Source organism: Haemorhous mexicanus, chromosome 4 (assembly GCF_027477595.1).
Source record: "Haemorhous mexicanus isolate bHaeMex1 chromosome 4, bHaeMex1.pri, whole genome shotgun sequence".
NCBI lineage: Eukaryota > Metazoa > Chordata > Aves > Passeriformes > Fringillidae > Haemorhous > Haemorhous mexicanus.
In genome coordinates this window covers 66982849-67006575 of record NC_082344.1, presented here as the reverse complement: position 1 = coordinate 67006575, position 23727 = coordinate 66982849, and the positions used below count along the sequence as shown (strand labels likewise).

The following is a 23727-nucleotide window of genomic DNA, read 5'->3' as shown; positions in this document are numbered from 1 at the left end:
TCTTTCCAAAGTTCTGCCTTTGATAGTACAACTCCTGTCAAGTTGAAAACCAGAGATAATAAAGGTTTCTGATTTCCTGCTTTTATTCAAGGATGGTCTAAATGATTTTACACAGAAATCTGATGTTTACAGTACTTTGGAATGTTGTTCTTACTGTTCTGTTTGTTCTTGCCTGTACGTAATTATTCACATTTGTTATCTAGAAATTCAATCAAAATCTCATTTCAGCCATTAAATTAACTTAATAATTTATCTTGCAGAAGTTTTGTCTCTTCTCTGTGCATTAATCCTTTTTTATTATTATTTTGCAGTTATATAAAAATATGTGGGGAGACATCCTTCAAGGCAACAAAGCTCTGAACAGACCTTCGTGGTGGGCAGAATTTTGCATGAATAAACCTGTTATAGGCAGGCTGAGGTCAAGACTGTAAACCAAACAGCTTTTTAGAGTCTGGATGGGCCTGGGATGGATACCTTGTGACAAACATCAGGAGGAAATGAGACCATATGAGCACTGAAAATGGAAGGTGCCAAGTTTGAAAATAACTTTGAAATCAAGTCCAACTTGATCTGAGGGACTGTTAACATAATAATGACAAGATCAAGAGCAACATGTCTGCACACTATACATATTTACTCAAATTTTAAAAAAATTAAGATCTATTTTAATCACTGCTTTGCAAATTTATATTAAAAAGATTTTTCCAATCACTCTCTTGTTGTTACTTTCATATTACAGAAGATAAATCATTAAAAAGAATTTGCCACCAAGGATTATGAATAAGCTGATAAAGGCAAAAAAAAATTAGGACAGGCTGGACAAAAACTGTATTAACTATGATTATAGTGAGAAAACATTGCAGCATCTTTCCCTCTGCTCCCCTGTCCTCAGATTGCAGAGAACCAACCAGTATAGCCTTTCAGAAGACCAGAAAGGAAGAGGTCAGGACAAGCAATGGTTTCAATGTCAGCAAAGGCAGGTGTCTGTCCTTGGAGGCACAGGATGCCTCTGGGAGCTTGCTGGCTGCCCCAGTTCTGAGGAGCCAAACAATGGCGTGGCAGTGTGGGAAGATGGCTCTGATTAGTGGCACACCTTGTGTTGTCTTAGCTCAGAAGTGGGAAATTGGAAACAATCACACTGTTAGCTTTTAGCTGAAAGGAGTGTTCTTTTAGTAAAGATAACTTCTTTGCCAGACTGACAGCGGTCTGAAATGTTAATAATTTTACCACATCAAGTTCAAGGTCAATTAAAAATGATCACCCTCAACACACTTCAGTTTAAAAACAAAAAAGCCAAACAAAAAGTCCGCAATTCTGTGGCTGTTTATGAAAGCTATCCTATTAAACTGTATTTTTTCTCCTTAATTTCTTTTTCTTCACCAGAGATAGTCAGTGTTGCCTGTGGGTTTTCTGCCTCTGTTCTTTCTTCCTTTCTAATGAGGTACCTTAACTCAGGATGTCCTAATAGAAGCTCTTTTTCTTGCAGTTGAACTCTAGGGAAGTTTAACCTTCTTTGCTTTAAAAAAACCAACCCAGTATAAAGTGTTTATTTTCTTTGAACTGTTTTGCCTCTTTTAATAAAGTCCAATAGGTGGCATCATCCTATGGAAGAAAAAATAGATCAGTTAAACAGCTAAACACCTATCGTTAGGTGTTACAGAGTCATGGGGTCTCATGATTATCTTTAGGAATTTTCCATATCAATGGGGAATCCAACAGCTGTCCCAGAAGGAAAGAGGCAGAGCTTGTAATGCCCAGTATCCAGTGTGAACACCAGGAACTCTGGCAGTGAAAAAGGCAAAGGGAGAAGAGATGCCGTGCTGCATTAAGTGTAGTAGCATTGATCTGTCAGTCCTCATTCTGCACTCTCAATGCTGATCAGCAGCATTATTTTGCTGCCCTACATGTGTGTGATTTCACCATCACCTCTGAGCTCTCCATAAGTGACTCAGTCTTGCCTCCTTCTCCACAGCTGGGAAACAGCTGTGTGTAAATCTTGTATATAAACTGTAAGTGTGTTTATGAGGTCTTGGTAGCCCAGAAGAAAGAAAGCACAAAGGTGTTTGGCATATAGCTTAAGCCAGCTTCATCCCAATAAAGGAAACCACAGCAAAAGTGTGTCACAGTAGCAGAGACTTGGGGACCTGGTGAACCACGAGGATACTCACCAAACACATGACAAGATAAACAGATGCCCTGTAAAAATATATCCCTAAGCCCTTCCTGCTAATCTTCTTTATTGTGACTATTCTGGCAACAGCCAAACTCCCTGATACAAGCTGTGCCTCTCTCTGATGATAAGGACTGTACAAACTGGCAGGAAAAAGTGCTGTTTGTTCTGAAAAGCTTTTAACTTCAACTAGAGCAAGCACAGCAGAGGCTGCACCAGCAAAGACATGATTATGGGCAGGCAAAGTGGGGTTCTCAGTCAAAAAGCACAGTTATGGACCCTAAATATGAAATGTCACACGGCCTGCAGTAAGCTTAGAGCTTCATGGGACCCTTGGACACCTGGTTGATGGCAGGAGTTACAGACCTGAGCACCAAAGCTGAAATAAGTGGAGGCACTTTGAGGTCTTGGGTATTTACTCATTAAAAAATCCTGCATCCCCAGCCACCGGGTGCTGGTGGCTGCTCACCAGGGCTGTTTGCAAGCTCAGTGCAGGTGTTCAGCAGCTGTCAGGCTTTGCATGCTGCAGCAAAGGCTGTCACTCTTTACTCTGACACCAGTACAAAGCCATGGTGCAGCAAAGGCAGGCTCATTCTATGGGCAGAGCCACTCTGCACTCAACATTTTCAAAAGTAGTATTTCCTGCATGAATGCCAGGTAACTGTGATCAGGTTTGACTATGAATTTCTGATTTGTATTTTTAGCCAGATCTGTGTAATTGAATGAGAAGAATTTCCTCTGAAGTCAACAGCCAAAGATTCCAGAGATCTTCTACATCCAGCTTCTCAGAGCAGGAAAATTTGTAACTTTGAACTTGCAGAGCTGCAGCATGGAAAGAGAGGGATGTCATGAAATTTGGCATCCAATTATCTACTAAATCATAGAGCAATAATTCAACAACTACCACAAGATGTCATTATTATATGCAGTTTCTTCCTCTTTGTAGAACATTAAATAAAAGAGACCTCTGGCAGAACAGAGAAGTCATTTCCCTCCCATTTCAATTGCCAAATAAAGTTGGATGTGTCATTTTATCTTGGTTGGGGAGCTGGGTCAAATTCAGTCAAATAGCTTCAGTCCAAAATAATTTGGCCTTGGGGATCCATCCTTTTAAGCTGCCACATGAAGGCACCAGAAAGCTGAATCCAGGTTAGTCTGAGTGAGCCCTAAGACTGCTTCCCCAGTGCCCTGTGCCCTGCTCCTCTCCTGGACAGTGGCAGTTTTCTGCTTTGGGACTGTCAAACCACCTGCCTGCACAGGGTATTTCAAACCAGGTACGTCTTCTGTGGTAAGATACTTCTGCTGGTGTGACTCAAAGCAAAAAGGTTTTAACAGAAAGACTGAAATTGTTTATGTGTGCTAGAACACTGAATGCACAGGCCTCCCTTGCTGATGTGGCAAGATAAATACATTAATATTTCATGTCACCTTTTAAGGAGTGGTAGTTTCAGGAGGAGGGCTTTGTGGTCAGGTGGAAGCCCTGTCATGCTTTACATCTGCAGTTCTCTGGATCCAGAGGTGCTTGTTTTCTGCAGGAATGAGTAGACCCATATGCTGCTCTTTGTGCCTGAAAGCCTCCTTCCCACTGTAATTAATGATTTATCACACATTCTGCAGGGATGCAAGTTCCTCTTCTGTTTGCCTTTGTTCATAATTTTTCTTTACTGACTTAATGTGTTTTCAAACACAAGTGGTGATTTCACACCAGCCCGTGCTACCAGCGTGAGCAGTCTGTCTCTGTTCCAGCCATATGGACATCACAGGGTGTCCTCTGCTAGCACCACGCCTCCACAGGCCCCAAGGGTTTTGTTATTCCCAATCCTCATTAGCCTGAGATCACAGTGAGATCATTTTAGCTCGGTTCAGTGGCCTGAGGAGCCCGGCAGGGCGAGGGGAGCTGCTGCATGAGACATCCATGTGATGGTCTAATCTGAGCCACACGCTGCAGCCAGGTGGGGTCAGCTGGATCACAGCAGGCTGCACACAGCACTGGCACTGGCAACAGGAGCACAAAGCTTCCTTCTTCTCCAAGCAAGTCACAGGTTAATGTACAGCAGAGAATTTCACATCAGTTCCTTTCAACGCAAAGAGAGAGGTAAATGCTGAGAACAGCAGTTCTGCTGACTACCTCGCCTTGTTTTGTTCTCAAGTGTTTGCAGCCTGGTTGTGGTTGTTCAGCATTGCCTCAGCATTAGTCCCTCTTGAAAAAACTCAAGTTCCACCAGGAGTTTCTTCAGTGCGTTTGTCAAATAATAGACTAGTAAGTGCATGGCTAGAAAAATTCCCAGTGTATTTCCTGAAGGCAATTTCCACATTTTGACATTTTTTGTTTGGTCAGTCTTAGTGTAGAGCATCTGCTGAGATTTGCCTCAGTCTCCAAGAACCCAGCATCACTGGGCATTAGCTGCCTTCACCTGCCCATGTTCTTCCATCCTCCTGCCCTTCCCAACTCATTTCACTTGTCATCTCTCTACTCAGAGCTTTGCTAAATACTTATTTTTGTCAACTTGTAAAATATTCATTGTTATTCCTTGTTTTAAACAAAGGATATTTTTAAATTACATGTTCTTCTTGGATAGAAAAAATGCTTCAATTCATAAGGTCAGGTTTTTTAGAAGGGCAGCATATTTGCCATGGAGTGATAGCCAGGAGTTAAAAAACAACCTGGAAGGACCAGCATGGATCTGGAGTTTATCCTGTGGCTGTGACTGGGGCATGACTCATGCTTTCCACATGTGATCCATGGGCCAGGACAGCTTCCTGGGCATCCAGAGGAAAGCCACCATACTGCCATTGTATTGTAGAGCACATACTGCCCTTACCACCTCCTCACCACTCCACAGGGCTTTTGGGGCAGCTGTCCACAAGCAAAGAGCAACCATGGCCTGAGAATGAAGACTCTTCTAACAGTGTTTTGGGGTTTTTTCGTAAGATGTAAGAATCAGAACAAAAATATATAGGCAGAGATAATTTGCTATGGCAAAAATATGAGCTCCAATCAAATGGTTTATATAGAGACAGAAGAAATATTCAACAAGTGATTCTGCATTGTATTTATGTGTTCTTATCACTGAGATGTGATGAAATACTTTCCAATCCCTCAGTAACCCAGAAAGCTGTTAAGCAAGACATGCTGTGGTAAGCACTAAAATCAGCAGAGCCATGTAACAAAAGGTGCTGAAGACTTGACTGGCCTAAGTTCACTCATTTATCTTATATTTAAGAGTATCAAAGAAATTCCACCAGGCTGTAGTTAGCTGTTCTACTAATATTTTAAAAGGACAAAAAGTGACAAACTTGATTCCATGAAAAACAAACTAAAAGGAACTTTAGGAAAACCTAAAGGGGGATTAAGTTAATAAAATAATTACCATATAGCAATACAAAAAAAAAACCAATCAGAAGTTTTACAGAAAATACATTCTGTCAGACAAACCTGATCTAATTCCAGGTATTCTCAAACTCTGATTTTTGCATATATGTGACATACAACATAGACATTTACCCCTAACACACCATATTTAGTGTCTCATGACACTGAGATGAAGAAAATCAGCATTCTGTCTCTCAGCAAACACACTCAGGAAGCCATCAGTGGAGAAATCATTCTCTGTGCTTTAGGGATGTTGCTAAGGATAATCCTAGACCTGCCACTGCTTATTATTTTCCTCAGCAAGCTGAAAATAATTTTAAAATCTCTTCTATTAAAATGTGTAGAATTGGTGGACTGGTAAATTAGGAGAAAACAGATATAATCTGAAATGCTTAATAAGTTTAAACCAGATTGGTTTTGCTGACCCAAGTGTGCAAAATCTCCTTCAGAAAAGGTAAAGAGAGATTTTGTCATCTAGGCCAGACAGAGCTGAGGGAAGGTGAGTGCTTTTCTCTCTGATGTATTTGGGAGAGGATTGAAATTTTTTAAAATGACCCAGGAGTGTCACAGGAAGAGTAAGAAAATGCAAGATCATTGTAGCCTTAATATGATCAGAGAATTGATTCTTGTCCAGTTCTCATGTTAAAAAGGTCAGCTCCAAATGCCAGCCTGCCTGGAAAATGGAAACTGAATTGTGTGTGAGTATTCCTCTGTGCTTGCAGAAACCATATGCCAAACTCCTGCTTTCCTTACAGGGTACAAAGTAACAGAAAGGAGCAAAAATACTGAATCCAAAGCCAGAGAAAGGTGTGGTACAACAGGAAACTGAACAAACTCAGTGTTTAGCATGTCAAAGAGGAGCTTAAAATTTGGAGCAATTGCAGTATTATAGGCTCTTCCAAAGTGGAACAAAATGGTGTAAGTCAAAACAAATATAATTTGTGTCTGATCACTGGGGAGAGGTTTAAGGTTTTTTAAACCTTTGAAGGAAGGTTTGTGCATGTACACGTTCTTTGGGATGACCAAAGCCTGGTCTATGGTTTTGTTACATGCTGTACCAAGACCCTTTAAATCAGAACAGCTGGTGCCATATGAACTGCCCTTCAAAAACATACTTGTCTGAGTGTCATTAAATAATGATTTTTTTTCTAAGCCCACACAAACACTTGGCTTTTTCCATCCAGTTTATCAATGATGAGTGTTTGCAAAGTCCAGAACTGAGCACTGGCTGTGTTTCACTAGTGTGAGGGAGAAGCCAGGAAAAACATATCTCCTGGGGAGTATTCCCAGCTGTAAATTTATTTTTGACACATATAGGATGGAATTGGGTTTCTGTGCTTGTTTTGATCTCCTTACAAACTCTTATTAAAGGGATGTCTTCCAGCCCTGCAGAACTGCATATCCTGTTCCAGTCCTAAATCTGTGGGTGACTCCTCAGCCAGAAGTGTGGGGCAGTGGGACAAACACACCAGTGCCTCAGACACTCAGCAAGCAGCAGCCCAGTTCTTTGCTCAATACATAAATATTTGCCTGGTTGCACCATGCTCTAGGGCAGATGCAAACCCTGTTTTTTTTCCCAGCCATCAGCTGCACTTGGTGCTGTTCATCCAAGGGCACAGACCCAGCCAGAGCCACTCTCTGCTCTCCCTGCTGGGCTCTGTTCCCTGTGGCTGTCACCAGGTGATCCTCGGGAGGTGGTGCAGGGCTGTCCTGCTGTATCCTACTGGTGCAGAAGGATCAGGTTCTTAGCCTGCACAACCCATGGTGGTTACAGAGAGACCATGTCTTCAGGGATTTTCCCCTCTATCTGTTTGAATCACTTTTTGCTTTGGGTTTAATTTTGGTTCTTTTGATGGGGAGGGAGTATTAAAGAAAATTTTACCATTCTAATGACCCGCTTGTCTGTTTTGACAATAAGAAAGGCATTAGGCACAGAATTGCTTAGCAATGTTATGATTTCTCCTCCTTCAGTGTCCAAACTTCTGGTGTCTTCTTATTACACTTCAGTTGTGAGGAGTGTTCAACAACAAGAGATGGAGTATTTGCAGATTTATTTCTGTTGCCAGGCTCTCTGTTCATTGTGGGAGGATTCCATATGCAACCAGATATGATTTTCCTCTGTGTTAAGAAATAGTTCTGGCAGTAAACGGTTTGAGTCATCTTTCTGTTTTCTTGACTTCTCCCACAATAATATTATTCAAATCTTGATTCACCCCCTAATCTCACAAGACAGGATTTTAGGTGTTTAAAGAAAAAAAAAAAATCTTTTCTTGGTTTTTTTTTTTTTTTCATTTTGACCAAAGAAATCTCAGAGTCAAAAGGCTCATACTGAATTTTGCTTTAATTAGGTAGAGAGCAAAAAACTTCTACAGAAAGGCACATTCCTTACAAGGTCAGTCTTCAACATGATTGATTACAGCTTGTTTTAGTGGGGAGGAATATGGTGGCATCATCCTTAGTAGTGAGGTGTGTCTCACCACTTCTCAGAACCATCATTTCACCTCTGAACTAGCAGAGACATTCCCTCATGTGTATTCAAATTCCCATTCAGGGATGCAACCAAGATAAACAATTAGCAGGTCCAATAAAGACTCACTCATAGATGTTCCCACATCATAGGAACTGAAACAACTCAAGAGTCAAATGGTCAAGTGCTGTTCTTCAAGACAAGATTATTAGTAGCTGTGTTAGTCCTGAAGTCTCTCATTTTCTTCAATACAGATCCAATGTTAAATTGTAATTAACTTCTTGGAACAGGCAGGCATAGATCTTGTGTTAGAAATCTCATACTTTTTCATCACATATTTTTGTAGATTCTTGGTGGACTTGTAATGAATTAGAGAGGAGATCACAGCCCGGGGTCCCACCGTCCTAAGTGCTGTACACAAACAGTTCTCCAAAACACTGCAATTTAGAGAGAAGACAAGAGATTATGCACTTTGAACAAATCAATATGTCAGTACTGGATAGCACTATGTGCAGCAATCTCAATGCTCCGTTTCCCTTTTTTAGCCAAAATTTTCTGAGGCCCTCCTACTTAGGAAAAGAAGTTTTACTTGAAAAATGGTAGCCAGTGCTCAGCATCCAGAATGGCACCATGGAGTCTGGAGTAAATATCCTATTAGCAAATGAAAGAGTTCAAAATTGGGATTGCACTCTGATGAGTTCTGAGAGTGAAGACCAAGGCTTTACACTTAAAGTAGGAGTGAAGTCAGTGGAGAGACAAAGAAAGCGAGGGGCAGTGCCAAGTCCTGTGCTGAGAGAAAGTGCAAAAAATGTCTCATATTGGCATGGAAATGATAAGGACAGAGGTGCATTTTCCAAGGACAGAGAAAAAGAAATAGTGAGTACATACTTCTATAAGTATGTTTGGCTGTTTGAGAGGGAAGTCAATAGTTTTTACAGAGAACTCAAAAGAGTTTTAAAGTTTTGAGATAGTTTGGACACAAGAACAAGGCTGGTTGATAGTGAGCTCTTACACACATTGGAAATCTCTCCTTAAACCACTGCTTTAAGTAATTACATCTGTTGAAATTTTTGTTCAGTTATTTTTTTGCTTCCACATGTATCTAGGCAACACCTGGAATAATATTATTTTCTAAAAACTTCTAAAATGCAGTGGTTCACTGCAACATGTTGCAACATTTCCAGATACAGATTTCATACACACACAGACACACACTTATTTACAAAACTCAACCCACATGAGTGTGCTCAAAAGCAAAAATAAACAATTATAAGCAGGCTTATGCAAATCATTCTCTTTTTGGGTGCTACTTCTTTCTGCCAGAATTCAGCCAAAACTAATGTCTCAATGTAGGTTAGCATGTATATTTTTTAAGAGTCATAACATTTTCATAGTAATCATCTCCTTATGAAAGTGTAATGAATGGCAAAGAGATAATAATGAGCTATTTGTAATATGGCATATTAATTAGAATCATAATAAAAGTTAATAAGATCATTATAGCAAGAGTTACACTGTAAAATGTGGGAGAGGGAATTCTCTTATTACATTCAAGAATTACAGCAGAACTGTGAGCATACTTTACATTTTAAGTTCCTACAAAAAAAATTGGTAAATCTAATTTTTGTACTGAAGTTGCAGCTATATTTTTGAGTCACAGAGGGGAATTTCTGTTATTTTATCAAATGCATCTTACAGAAGATATTACCACTTTAATTACCTCAAGATGTTTAGAGACATTTCCTCTTAATTAAAAATCAGAGGACCTAATGGCAGTGGTATGCCTAAGAGCCCAGGGAAATCATTTGTTGATCTGTGGTTGCTATGGGGCTATTGAGAGCTATAGATTGTCTGTGGATGAACATATAGCTATGTAAACTATAAATGGTTAGAAAAGCTTGAAGGTTTCATGCAAACTCCATGTCAACACATACACCCTCTCTGATTACTGAGGCAATAAAATGTGTTTTAAATTATTTCATTGTACTGTTTCCACCCCTCAAAGCCAAACTCTGCCTAAACCTATTCCTTGAATTTGTGATCTCTGCAAACTCTGCCATGTCTCATGCAGATTGGGGTCTGTGTCCATGGCACAGCAAGTAAGTCAGGGGTTAATCCACACCAAAAAAACCCAAACCCAATTGTGAATAGCCAGCAGCAAGCAGTGGTCTTTGAGCCAGGGAGTTTCAGCTCATGAAGCTGAGAGAAGAAGCAGCTGGCAGTCCCCTAGCTGGGCCACAGCATAGGACAGGCCATGCTGGTCAGTCACCTGGACTTGCAGTTTGGGAAATGTCTTGCTGCTTTGTCTTGAAATGTCATCAGGTGTCTGAGCTAAACTGATTAATTCTGTCAAAGATCACAGGTATGGGTCAAACCTGAGCAGCATTCTGGAAGTCACCAGGGGAACACTGAGAGGATGGGCTGTGCTCCAGCCTGGCACCAAGCCCAGGTGTAAGGCATGGCCTGAACCCAGCTCCCCAGCCCTGGGGTTTGGCAGCACCTGCCCTGCCCCAGCAGTGCAGACAAGCAGAGCATCTGCACAGGCTCCAGCTGAAGCATCTGTGTGACTCCACCAACACAGCTCCCCAAACTGCCAAGACAGCCCGTGCCTCAACAGCAGGACTTAGCTGAAAGCAGAGGAACAGTGTATGTGAAAGACCTTTTTATTTACAACACAGTGTGACCAGAAGCATATTTATAATTGCTTTCAATTGTTTACACAGCAAAGTAACAACTGATGCAGCTGTTTCCTCCTCCTACCAGTCAAATTCATTTTTTATCTTTTTGCTATTTCAACATTTTGATTATTTTGATGAAATACATTCTACCATATTGCTTTACTGTCTCCCTTGTTTTGCCTCAAGATTTAAAGATGCTGTGAAATTATTTAAGGCCCAAATGTGGATGAGTTGGCATGTGTACCATGACATCTTCCTCAGCAGGGATTCATAGGTGGAATATGTCCTTTTCAGGAAGCTCTGCAGAACACAGGAAGAGAGCTCTGTTTAGAGCTGCCACTTTGTAAAACTAAGCAATGTCCTCCAACAACATTACACCAGTATGATGAAGCAAAGTCCTGCCTTGCCTACCACCTCTCTTAAAAATATTCCCATCTCCAGGAAACAACATCTCAAAAAATGCCATCCATCTCTTGCCAGCTGGCAATATTGACTCAGTAGCAGAGCTAGAAGACAGACAAAAAGGCTGAAAATCAAGAGTTTTGATCTGTGCTCAATTTAGGTCCAATTTGAGCAGTTACTGTGTTGTTTTTTTTGGGTTTTTTTTTTGATTTCCCACAAAAATTCCTCAGAAGATCAGCTGCAGAAACAGTGCTACATGCTATTCTAGAAACTGCATTGCAGAATCCTCCTACTCCTTCAAAACTGCCTTACTGTTGTGTCACAGGACCTCAAAGGTTTTACTCCAGGTGAAATGTGGACAGGAGAGAATGCTGTTCAGCCCCTCTCTTCCCTCTTCCCTTCATCACTTGCATAGTCCCATCTTTCTGTAAGCTCATCTTCCTGTCCCACAGCAATGTAGAGGGCAGAGCTGTGTCCATCATTGTCAGTAGCCCATTTGGTGAGCCACAGGCCCATGCAGCTTGGCTCTAGTCTTTCTTGCAGCAAGATTTCTTCTGCTGGAACCTTAATCCATCCTGTCACACCCCATTTCCCAATACAAGGCATTTGCATGCAAAGTCACATAATGGGGTGGGAGCACTAAGCCTCAGGGCAGGGGACAAGCACACCTATGAGCCTGCCTAGTCACAGGGGACCAAGAAATCACATCATGTGATGATGAAAGGGCATCACAGAAGGTTTGCAATGCTGCACTGAGGTTTTCTGACATGCACTGACCAGAACAGAGATCCCTCTGAGTGTGTCAGCCTGGATTCCTGTACTGAACCCATGTTCTGTTTCAGGAGTTCCCATGCCTGACCTGTATGAAATAGAAAAGCAAGAAATTCAGTCACCATAGGGTTAGCAGATGCCACAAAACCATTGGCAGGCAGGTGGTCCCACTCTTCAACTACTAGCCCAGAGGTCTGAGTATGTGACAGCAAGTATAACACACTTGACATCATCTTGCTTTATTTTCCATCAAAACAAGCCCTCTTTTCAAGATGATGTGATGTTCTCAGCCTCTGCTCTGTGCCTCCAAGCCAAGCCCAGGGCTCCCACAGGTTCCCTCTTTTCCCACAACCTGTTTCCCCTATTTTCCTCTGCTCCACTATGTCCCCTATTCTCCTCCCCATGAGCACTGATGTCTGACATTCCCTCACTTCTTGTGCCACTCTGAGTGCTGCTGCAGTTTTTGACACAAAATTTGAATCAAATTAACATACTTCAAATTCTCCTTTGACTCAAGGGCATTTACAGCCAGAGGCCTTTTTTTCCTTTCCTGGCCCTGGGGTTTTGCCAGCGGGACAATTAACATTCCCCCAGGAGTGCCAACATTGTCCCCTGGAGTCAGAGGGTGTGAGGTGGCCTGTGCCCGTCCCCAGTGCCTGGCAGGTGAGCATTGAGCTGTCTGCAGTTTAGTCTTCCTTGGGTACTGTGTTTGATGTGCCTAAAAGCACTAAAGACAATGGCAGCACCACCCTGTACACATAAATAAATAAACAATAATGCAACCTGTGAAGAAGCCATTGCCATTTTTCTTTCTACTTCCACCCACTGTGAGCAGCTAGCAAAGGAAGGATGTCCCAAATGCCCTTCTGCAAGCACTGAGCAACCTGCTACAGATCCTTATCCTGTTACAGATCTTCCTCATATTGGAAGTTCTACAGGCTCATTGATCTAAAATATGCACTCATATTTGAAAAATCCAGGCACTCACAAGTTAGATGTTTTACAGAATGGCAGTGGAAGCATTACCATCACAAGAGGGGTTTCTCAGCATCTTAAAGGAGCTGATGACTTGGGCTAAGAGTACAAAAATTGATACTTTCTATGGCAAGATGCTTTTTTATCCAAGATAAAGGTCAAGCACATCTGGAAGATATAATAGCTGTGTCCTATAGAGACTGCATCAACTATCTTGCTGCCAAAATCTACCATAAACAGGCACAAAGGGCCAATCTGCTGATTTTCCCAGCTGTCACTGGTTTATTTAAGGGGCTATGTCAGTTTTCAATTATTGTTCAGTTAAGAACAAATGAAATGTATTGTGTAAGCTCTGTGTCAAATTACCATTGTTGCATGCTATGATTCCTTGAGATTTGAAAAGCTGTGTTTCTGTTCTACTTATCTGCTTGGATTGTACATGATTGTTAAATGGTCCCTAAAATCTTTAGCTATTTCACACAACAAATTAAACTTATTTTCATTAAATAATTATAGCAAGAAATCTGCTTAAAGTGGGACAGCAAATGGTTGGCTGTCCAAACTGTCCAGTGCACCTCTAAAGTGTACCAATATTCATTTTCACTTTATTTTTGAAGTGCTAAACAAACTCTCTGAAATCACATAACTCAAAACTGCAGGGCATAGCTATGGGTTGAAAATGCAAAAGCACAAGTAAAAGCAGGTGTTTATATTGTGAACAAGAGAGGTGCAGGATTTGGTGACAGGAGGCACGCTGCAGGCAGGTGCATCTGGAGCCCTGCTCCTCTCTGCAGCTCCTGACCCAATTCAGGATGGTGATGAACACCCAGGACAGTGCAAAATCCACAGCCCCCCTCTGTGGGGAAGGCTGAGCCTTTAGAGCCATGCTGCCAGCAAGGAGGTGACTGCTCCAGAGGAGGCAAGGGCAGCACCAAGCTCCCTTCTCTGCAAGACCTGCACTTCCCTGGGGAGTACCTTCACCACTCACTCCTGAATGAAGCAAGTGGAAACCAGGCCTGGATGCATCCTGAGGTGTCAGAACAAAGCAAAGCTCAGCAGCAGAAGTTTAGGTTTGGTACATGGTTCCCAGCTCCTTCTGTTCCCAGCCCCAAAACTTCTGTGATGTCCTTGGCTGAAGCTGAGGAGGAGGAGTGTGGTCAGCTGCACCACATCCTCAGTGACCAGGGCTTCTGACCAGAGCCTCAGCAGTTTCTGCAGCTGACAGTTTATATGATAAGTTTATATTCACCACACTGGACACTTTCTGGGCTCAAAAGGAAATCTAGTCTGATATTGGGTTGTCCATTTCATTAATCACCTTAATCGCTGCTTGAGAGCTTAAATTAGCAAAGAGGTATTAAATGCTGGTAAGGATTAAAAGGGCTGGACTTGTAGCAGCTGGTTTGGATGGACAGGCAGGAGGTGAAGCATCAGAGGTTGTTTTTTGTCTTTATCCTGGAATCACAGGAACTGAGAAACTGCCACTGCTGTTGTTTCTTTTGCACAAGCAATCTTATTCTTTAGAGAGCTAAAGTAAAGAAATAAAGAAGTAGAGAAATGAAGAGACAAATAAATTTCTACTTGTAATTTACTCCACAAATTAAATGAAGACGCAACATTTGGTGATAAAGTTGCACCAGAGAGTTTGTTAGGGATTTTTGCTCGGGATTTACAGCACTTGGCTGTGCAGTAGCTGCCTTCAAACTTACTTGCTCATGGTCTCAACTAAATTTTAGAGTGCTGTCTCCTTAATTTAGGCCTTAATGGACTTTTCTTTATCCCCAAAGTTAATTGCTTGATCATCCTTGTAGATATAAAGAAACACGAACACACTGAGCATAGATAGATAGATAGATAGATAGATAGATAGATAGATAGATGGATGGATAGATAGATAGATGGATGGATGGATGGATAGATAGATGGATGGATGGATAGATAGATAGATAGATAGATAGATAGATAGATAGATAGATAGATAGATAGATAGATAGATAGATAGATAGATGGATAGATAGATAGATAAGGAACAAGCTTTCTACCAAGTACTGGTCAACACCTCTCTGCTTCTTAGTTACATTTTGCTAAAGCAGAACAAATTGGACATGTACAGTATGTTTATAAAAATCTTTTTTTACTCTTATGCTATTTTATAGGCTGGGTCAAGTTAAACATTTGTGAAAAAGATGATTCAGCTCCTTCCTTTACATGGAGCTTTTGTAGCTCACCAGAGGTGGAGGACAATTAAATGCTTGTCTTATGAGGTCATTCATGAAGGATGATTTGTTTTCCTGGAAATCCTGTGCTATTAGAGGTGATAAGGCCTGGAGAAACTCCAGGACAAAGGGGGAGACTGCTCCAGCATATAATGGGAGAGGCTCTGATGAGTCAGCACTTCTGAGACAACAGAAAACCAGCCCACAGCCAGGATGCTGGCAGGGACCTGTTTGAGCAGCAGGTGCACATTAGTCAGCATCTACCAGGAACATTCACAAAGGCAGTCCCCAGTGAACTTCTCTGGGCACAACCTCAGCTCTTGAACAACTTGAAAATGCTGATTCTGGGACTGGAACTCATAGGTCTTCCTAAAATAAAAGTCAGGCAGGCTGTGAGGAAAACTTAGGGCTCAGTCTGCAGGCTGGACATTGGCCAAAGGGTGCTGAATACACAGGGGTGGAAAGAGACATGTAGGAGAAACAGAAAGTTTGATCTCAGGTTTTTGCTCTGTAGATAGTATCTGTGATAGTTCATCAAGTGATGAGCCAAGCAACCCCCACCCAGACCTACACTCAGCAGGGGATTGGTGTCTGAACCAGCCTCTCCTGCCTTAAATATCTATTGAAGGTGCAGCTGAGGTGATCATCCAGAATGCCCTTAAAATCACTGAGTAGAAGCAGGGTCTTGCAGGGTACAGTTCACAGCAGCTGTTTCAGAGCTCTGTGGTGGGGTGAGACAAACCACATTTTCTGCAGACACTAAAGAGTTATTTGTTTCCAGACTGGAATATTTGTCAGGGCACATACCTGTAGGTCTATTTCACATGTCCCCAGATCTGGTGCAGTTGTACCCAACCAGGTCTGGTGAGATCCAGAAACAAGCCTGAGAGTACCTACATACAGCCCCTGCCATTTCCAGCCATCACAGGGAGAAAGGAGGGTATCCCACTGATGGAGTGGTGGTCCCTCTCCTCCTGAAGCACTGTTATTGAGAAGCATGACCATGAGTAAGAGAGGGAGAAGGAGGACAAGAACCATGACATTTTAGATTAAGTAACTTTCTGTGTCTCAAGAAATGAAACTTTAGCCAACAACTAAGATTGTTTGGATGGGGTATATTTATTTAAGTCCTACACTGGGTATTAGACACATCAGTCCAACTGCAAGTCCTGTAGGAAGCATCCTGTTTATGCAGAGTCTAACACAAGAGGGATGAAGCAATGCTGTTCCTCTTTAAGTGCTGTCAGAGACAAAAGAGAAGGACCACAGCTTGTACCTGCCAGTGAAAGGTGCCATGGCAGACCCTGAGGTTAAGCCTCTGCTGGTAAATTAAGCAGGTTCAGAAAGGCACCCAGGCCAGCAGGCACAGGGCAAGCTCTGTCACTGAGCTCAGCTGTCCTCCAGGCTGTCCCTGTCACCCCAGCCCTGCCACTGCTCTGGCAGCTCAGCCCCACTCAGCCAGGAGCCATGCCTAGCAATGCCTCAGTATTTGTAGGAATTTAACACGTAGGTGAAAATAGGCAAGAAAGATTTAGGAAGAATGAATAAAATTCAAAATCATACTTTGACCTTTCCCTTAGACAATAACACACATTAAAAAAAAATTAAGCAGGAATTTTCAAAATTTAGCAACCCATGGCAGATTGACTTATTCTTTAGAAGTGCTGGAAGGGGAAATTTCTAATCTATAGAAACACTCTTAAATTCACTGAGGTCATCAGAGATGGCAAAACGTAAAGGATAGTCTTAGAGTGCAAAGGTGCCTCAGCTGAAGAGCTGGAAAAATAGCCAGTACTCCAGATGGGAAGCAGATTGAAAAACATTCTTTGTTTATATTTATTTATTCAATTTCGTGGTGTCCTTGGTTGCCCAGAGGAGCTACTGAGAGTAGTTTCTACTGTGCTGTTGGTTAGAGTTAGGTTACACACACGTTTAGAAATTCAGCTGTCTGCCACTAATGAATTGTTCAGTGTAGCTTGAGGTAATGATGCAATTAGCAAAAGTAAGCCAAATCTGTCCCAGGTGAAGCTCTACTGATGTCAGGGGCTTTATTTGGGATGATGTGCTTATTCCAGTGCTTGTAGGGACAGTGTGTAAAAAGAAGAGTCTTGGAAAAGGACTTGCATGCATTTCATTTGTCTTTTCTGATACTAATCCTGCCTTACATTGAATAAAATGTCAAAACACAACATTTGCATTATGCAGCAGTGCATTTCTGTGGGCCCACTCACAGGCTCAGTGCACTAATGCAGGGACCTCATCCAGTGGGTGACATCCCTGCCCATGGTGGGGGGTGGGACAAGAAAATCTTTAAGGTCCCTCCCAAACCAAACCATTCTATGATTTATGATTCTCTGATTCTAAGTTTAATAATTATTTTATATTGTAATAGTGTGCTTTAAAATTCTACCCATAAACATGTAAAATAACAGGTTTCCATTCCCTGCTGACATGCTGCCTTTTTGAATTTGTGAAAGTAAAATAAATACTCAACTATTCAGGAATTCCAGCTATTCAGGAATTAATTTGCTTCAGAGGAGACCACAGTAAGTGCATGGCAGACAAAATAAGAGTGAATTTTGCCTTCACTCCCCTCCTGACTGGGACACTGTGAAACACAAAGCAATAACCTTTCCTTGGCCAAAAAGCTTTTAAAGTCTGTTCCACCAATTAAAGATATATTTTATTGCAATGAAGTTACCAGGGCTCCATGACTGTTGCCCTGATAACTAAGAAACAAAATAAAGATTAAAACTGAAAGCACAAACCAGCCACTTCACCCAGGTTGTGCAGGAAGTCTGTGTCAGAGCTCCCAAATCATTCTGATTCAGGGTTGCTAAATTATTTTTTCTGGACTTTGCTGGAAAATTGTGTTACTGTCCCCTTGGTAGAAAGTGAAGCCCTGATGCAGGTCTCCCCAGCCAGAAAGCCTCTCCAAGCTGCAAGAAGCACTGGCCTGCAGCAGCATGGGAGACATCAACATCTGTGACTGAAAAAATCCAAGTGAATCATGTTCCTGGTCAAGATTTTGTCCAGAAATCATCAGTCCTAGTTGGTGTCTTAAATAAAGAGCCATCCTTCCTCCTGTTGCTTTGAGAACAATGAGTGCAAATTTATGACTAGCAGGATAGTCTGCTTGATAGCAACATAAAGAGCACAACCTACACTCCTTGAGTTTATTATCTCTCAAAAAAACTGTTTTTTTTAAATGGATCTGCTTAAGTGTGACCTCTCAAATGATCTCTGCTAGTGGGTTGTAGCAACAGTTCCCCAGCTGTGCTGTTATTCATAAGTAACCATAGAAATTAGAGTGCTGCCAAGTATGTGCTCTTTGTTTTTTGAAGGGCTGAAAGATGATGCAGTGATGTCTTTGCCCCTCCTGACTTAATTCTGAACTCACCCCCTGGCAGCCCTGATGGAGAGGTGAAGATGAGCCTTGCTGTTATTGGAAAGCTCTGTCATCAGAGAGCTCAGTCCACAATGTCCCTTCTGCCACTGGGATGCTGGTGCATTTTCAAAAGGCCTGCAGCAGGATGTGGTGGGAAGTTATATCCTGTTATCCAGTAATTGCTGTTTTTAATGAAAAATATATTTTGTTTATTTCTATTGAGATTGAACTGAAGCACTGTTGGTATCTTTAGTCAAATAGTTGGTTATGGAAAGAAAAAGTTGTATAAAATCTCTTCTACAGGAACACTTTCAAGTTATTTATTAGCCCACATTGATCTTCAAGTTTTTCTGGGTAATTTTGTTCTTTGAATAGCATTCTCTGCCTCTGAACTGCACCAAGGCTTTTCCGGTATCCACTGGAGTGACACACTTCCAATGGGCAGCACTAATCCTATGCTAGCTCCAAGCCAGCTCCTGCCTTGTAGGCAGCTACAGCTGGGTGAGAGGACTACTCATGATGTTTTACTGCCCATTTACTGGGCAATTAAGGACTAAGAAACCCTGGTGTTCTGCTTTTTATTACCCCAGTTTCTTTCCTGCCACACCCTGTACTGCCCACAGCAGCCAGGTACCCACGGGCAATGACAACCCGATGTGCTTTTGCTTTTTACTGACTGGCAACATCTGCCCTACAGGAAGGAGACAGCTTCCCACCTGCCCAGGAGAATTTAGAGACCATCCACAGTGTGGTGCAGTGCTTTCTTCAGGAGCTTTTCAAGGGGGAAATCACAGAAGAGGATGTTCTAGCTTGGCATGGCAGCAATAAACTGTGCACAGTTGTCTCTGAGCACTTCTGGCTTGGCATCAGCGTGGGAGGAAGTAACTCATGTCTCTCTACAAATAGAGTGAAATAATCACCACCCCAGGCTTGTTAATCAAAATTAAACAGAAATGATAGATTTGGCAAAAAACGTAATTTTTTTCCCTCTGTCACCCTTTGAGGGGTTCACTACTGCCCAGTTTCATCTCACCACAGGAACTTTGTCTAAGGGAAAAAAAATCTGATTTTAAAATTCAGCTTGTACTTGCCAGATATTCCATGCTGATGTGTACCAAAAATGTTGGGTCATCTAAATATTTGCAGTCTGAAAAATAAAAAACAAAACCTCTTCATGTTGGTTCAAATAAGGAAATCATACAAATACCACAAAGACAAAACTGCCAACTCCAGAGTCCAAATTAATTTAGAAGGCTATATTTAGCTCCTGCTATTTCTGTTTCAATTATAAAACATTTCTTGTTAAATACACAAGCTCATCTCAAATGCTACACTCAATGTAGTTACTTGGAGCCCCATAATTCATCTCTATTTTTAGTTTGCTCACAAATAGAGGAATGGCAAAGGACAGCAAGTAAATGATTTAGGCTGATGTTTTGACAGGACCCTCACAGCTGCTGCACTAGGAATTGCTCTGGAAAAAATCCAAACTCGCCCAACTCCTGTTAAACAACTTCTCTTACAAAGTGTCAGTTCTTAAGCAGCCCTTTGCCTGCTTTGGGGAAGGGTAGGAGAAAAGGGTACATGAATCTTTGCTAGAGCAGAAGGAGTGGATTTTCTAAGTGTGCAAATGGCATTAAATGTTGTTTTGTGACCATGGATCACTCCTTGAAAGAAAGAGATCCTTAATTTAAATGCCAGGTCTGGATGTTACTAGGGGTATTAGGCTGTTGGAATTTTTTATCCTGACTATTTGGATTTTCTTGAAAGATTTGTAATTCCCTAATAGCACATTAGAAACAAAAGTGTTTCCATCTTCTAATAAAGGCTAAATTTCTTCAAAATGCTCAGTATATGTTCATTGTGCCCTGCTGTCTGCTATAGAGCATTTCAAATTTGCCAGTAGCCTGGATCCTGGAAGTGAAAAAGGGAGGGGAAGTGCAGAAACATGATTCAGTCCCACTTGTGGTAAATAACAATGGACTGAAAAATAGAGGGGTTTATTTTATTTTAAATAGAAAAATCAACAATTTTAGCAGGTTGTAGAAAAAGGAAATCAAACTGATGGAAAATCTGGATGGGCAGTGGAGATGTGGGGCCAGGCTGTTCACTTTCCCTCAGGCTCATGCCAAGGTGTGAGGGGTCAGGTCTCAGCAGACCCACTGGACACTGTTAGGGGAAATTTCTTTGCTTTAGCACTCTGCCACATGCATGGTGCTTTTCCAAGCTCAAGGGGAGGGAGACTAAGCCAACACCAATTTGGCTGAATGAGAATTGGCTTAGTTGCTAGGTTTAATTAAATGGGCTCTCACAGGATGAAGTTAGGAAAAGGGAAAATCTAAACTGGAATACAATTTACACCACTCAAACAAAGCAGGATGTGAAGCCATGCCATAAGGAAAGAGGCTGTTTCTTGTGTCCAAAGTCTTCCAAAACTGGACCACACAAAATCCTAAGTACTTCTCCCAGGAGCAATCATCTACTGGTGGAAAGATGGAAGGGATGAGGTAATATAAGACATATTTAACCCTTCTTTGAGGTACAAGGAGGGAGGTATATATCCTCAATAGAGGGAAAAAGACAGGCAGAGGGGTTAAAGGCTAACTCCAAAAGTCAGCTGTAATTGAATAGTAATCTAAGTTTTTAAGTGTGATGTGGAAAATTCAGATTTAGCTGCTGTAAATCCTGGAAGAAGCTACATTTGACTGGTAGCTCACTTTCTCTGTAAAGCCTCCCACTTGCACATCCATGCTTGCCTCAACGCAATGGCATGAGGCAAAGCCCAGCCAGGAGCCCTCCTAGGCTGCAGGAATAATGCAAAATCCCCAAAATAATTTGGAAAAAAAAAAAAAAAAAGAGGAAGAAAAAAAAAAAAAAAAAAGAAAAGAGGAAATCACCCAATTCTCTCAATTTTTAGCTCAATTTGTAATCATTAGGATATGACCTAAAAGGCCAGTTCTGCCTCAGCCTTCTTTCCCTCCACGTATCCTTTAGATGCCATCTCTGAGTTGAGCCTTTGAAAAGTGTCTGTGCTGAGGACACAGGTCCAGATGAGGCCCCTGGATGGGATGACAGCTGGCCCCAGTGTCCCTGGTGCAGCTGCCAGGCCAGGCTGTGCGTGGGGACTGCAGATATTGGCTGCTGGAGCCTGGCTGTGACACTGGCACCCTGTCACCCACCACGAGCTCCCCCTGTGGTGCCAGCCCAACCCTGGCCATCTCCAGCACTGTCCTGGACACAAGGGTGATGTCCTGAGCTAACAGGGTGATGCCTGCACAGCTGGGGTCCCCAGAGGCTGCACCCCATCCCCTCAGAGACAGGCAATGCCACCCTTCCCTGCTTGCTATGGCCAAAGTGTGCTAAATTCATTATGGAATCTGCAATTTGTGCCTTGGATTAGCTACTCTAGCAAGAGCTACAGACAGGAGCAGACACAGCATTGTCATATGTCCAAACTCAGTCCCAAACATTAAATTAGTTAATTATACTGAAGTATGTTTACACAAGCTGACTAGAAGGTAGAGATAAATGTTAATGTCTTTGTGTTTATAATGAGAGCAACTTCAGTTTCTTCGTGCATTGAAGTTTGAAAGCTACAATACAGAAAAAATATTATCACAAGTATGAGGATTTTTAAAATTAAATATTTATATCAGGAGATTATCCAATTTGATTAGAGGGATTTTTGAAAGTAGAATTGGCTTGAAATAGCTGCACATCAAACAGCTACTCTCTCAAACTAAATTAATGAATAAAATATGAAGTCCCATACAGCACTGTGTGACATACATATGGTTCAATATGCACCATAAAGAAAATGGCTCAGTTATTCTCTTCAATGTTAGAGAATATTTAAATACAGAACTATTTTTAAAACATTGAAAACAATGAGAGGTTTGACACTGGAGCATTTTGCACAGCAATACTTTTGCAGCAGCATATCTCTTTAAAATAGCAAAAAATGAGACGAGTTTCTAGGAAATATCAAAGACAATAAAATCAACTCACACAAAAAAAAAAAAAAGAAGGAATAAGGGAAAACAAAATGGACAACTTTCTTGTGACCACAAGCTTTGATTAAATGTTGAATTCACTTTTGCAAAGACATTCATTTTACTAAGTATAAAATTTACTGCCTGTTCTGAACTGCGTGTGTCCTGTTTTATCAGCATCTGATGTTGCTGATCCCTTGGAAGATATTTGTTTCACACACCCAGTGATGTCTAGTAGGTTCCTTCTCCTAGGAGAGACTGAGTATTCATTTGTTGCAGCAAATTCCCAAAAACCTACAGTGAGCTGGAAATCATCCTAACTCAGCTGTGTCTCCTCGGAATGACACGCACTGACTGGCTGCAGAAAGATGAACTGAAAATTCATAACCTCATTCAGTGCTAGGTGGTCCCAAATGTCCTTGGAACAATTCTCCAGTGATTTTTATTCTCCTTAAACTGATATCACACATTCAGGCTATCTCAGAGTGTGAAGTCTGAGCAATCTAATGAATCATGGAAGCTGAGGCATTGCAAATACAGAGGCTGGAAAAACAGCCCATGAAAAACAGCAGATCAGCATCTGCAGACTTCAATGAACTGTGGGTCAAGCCTTGAAAAGCACTACCTTCTCCAACGACCAACAAATTAAAAAACAATTAATTGGATTTACAGCTAACTTATGTCCACTTCAGAGAGCAGAAGTAAGATCATTTTCTATTTCGAGTGAAATTCCCACTGCTTTAAAATATGTATTTCTTCACCACTAAATGCATTCACAGCCAGCTTCCCCTAACTAATAATGGATTATCTGAGTTGAAAATAATGTCATGGATGGACAGGCAACCAGCTCAATCCACAGATAGTTCAGAAAAGAAATGTCTGTCTTGCATCTCTTCCCTGTGTATTTTTAATAATTTGGGCATGAAACTGTCACTTCTGGTCCTAAATTAACTCCAGAAGATAACTCCTGTTGTTAGTGCAGAAGTAGCTCTGGGGTTACAATGCTCTCTCATAGGACATGCTCACCAAGAGCCCAGGTGTGCCAGAGCCAGTGCACATCCAGGTTGTGATCAGAGGGCTGGAGCATGTCTCCTGTGAAGACAGTCTGAGAGAGCTGGAATTGTTCAGCCCAGAGAGGGGAAGGCTCCAGGGAGACCTTAGGGCAGCTTCCAGTGCCTCAAGGGGATAAAGGAGAGCTGGAGAGGGGCTTGTGGCAAGGGCATGTAGAGATAAGACAATTGGGATGGCTTTAAACAGAAAAGGGGATGGGATGGGATGGGATTGGGGGGATAGAA

The 23727-nt window shown here is 41.7% G+C and overlaps 1 protein-coding gene across 4 annotated transcripts in view; it reads left to right on the top strand.

The window, feature by feature from the left end:
* The window catches only part of ACOX3 (acyl-CoA oxidase 3, pristanoyl), a 31795-nt gene extending 31084 nt beyond the window's left edge, over positions 1-711 (top strand). For 3 of the 4 annotated variants that reach the window (XM_059845246.1, XM_059845247.1, XM_059845248.1), the window contains one exon: positions 312-711. In XM_059845246.1, coding sequence (XP_059701229.1) covers positions 312-431 — 120 coding nt within the window. In that variant the 3' untranslated portion in view covers positions 432-711. The remainder of the gene's footprint in view (positions 1-311) is intronic. The other variant, XR_009486311.1, reaches the window with a different exon arrangement.
* Positions 712-23727: the final 23016 nt, after the last annotated feature.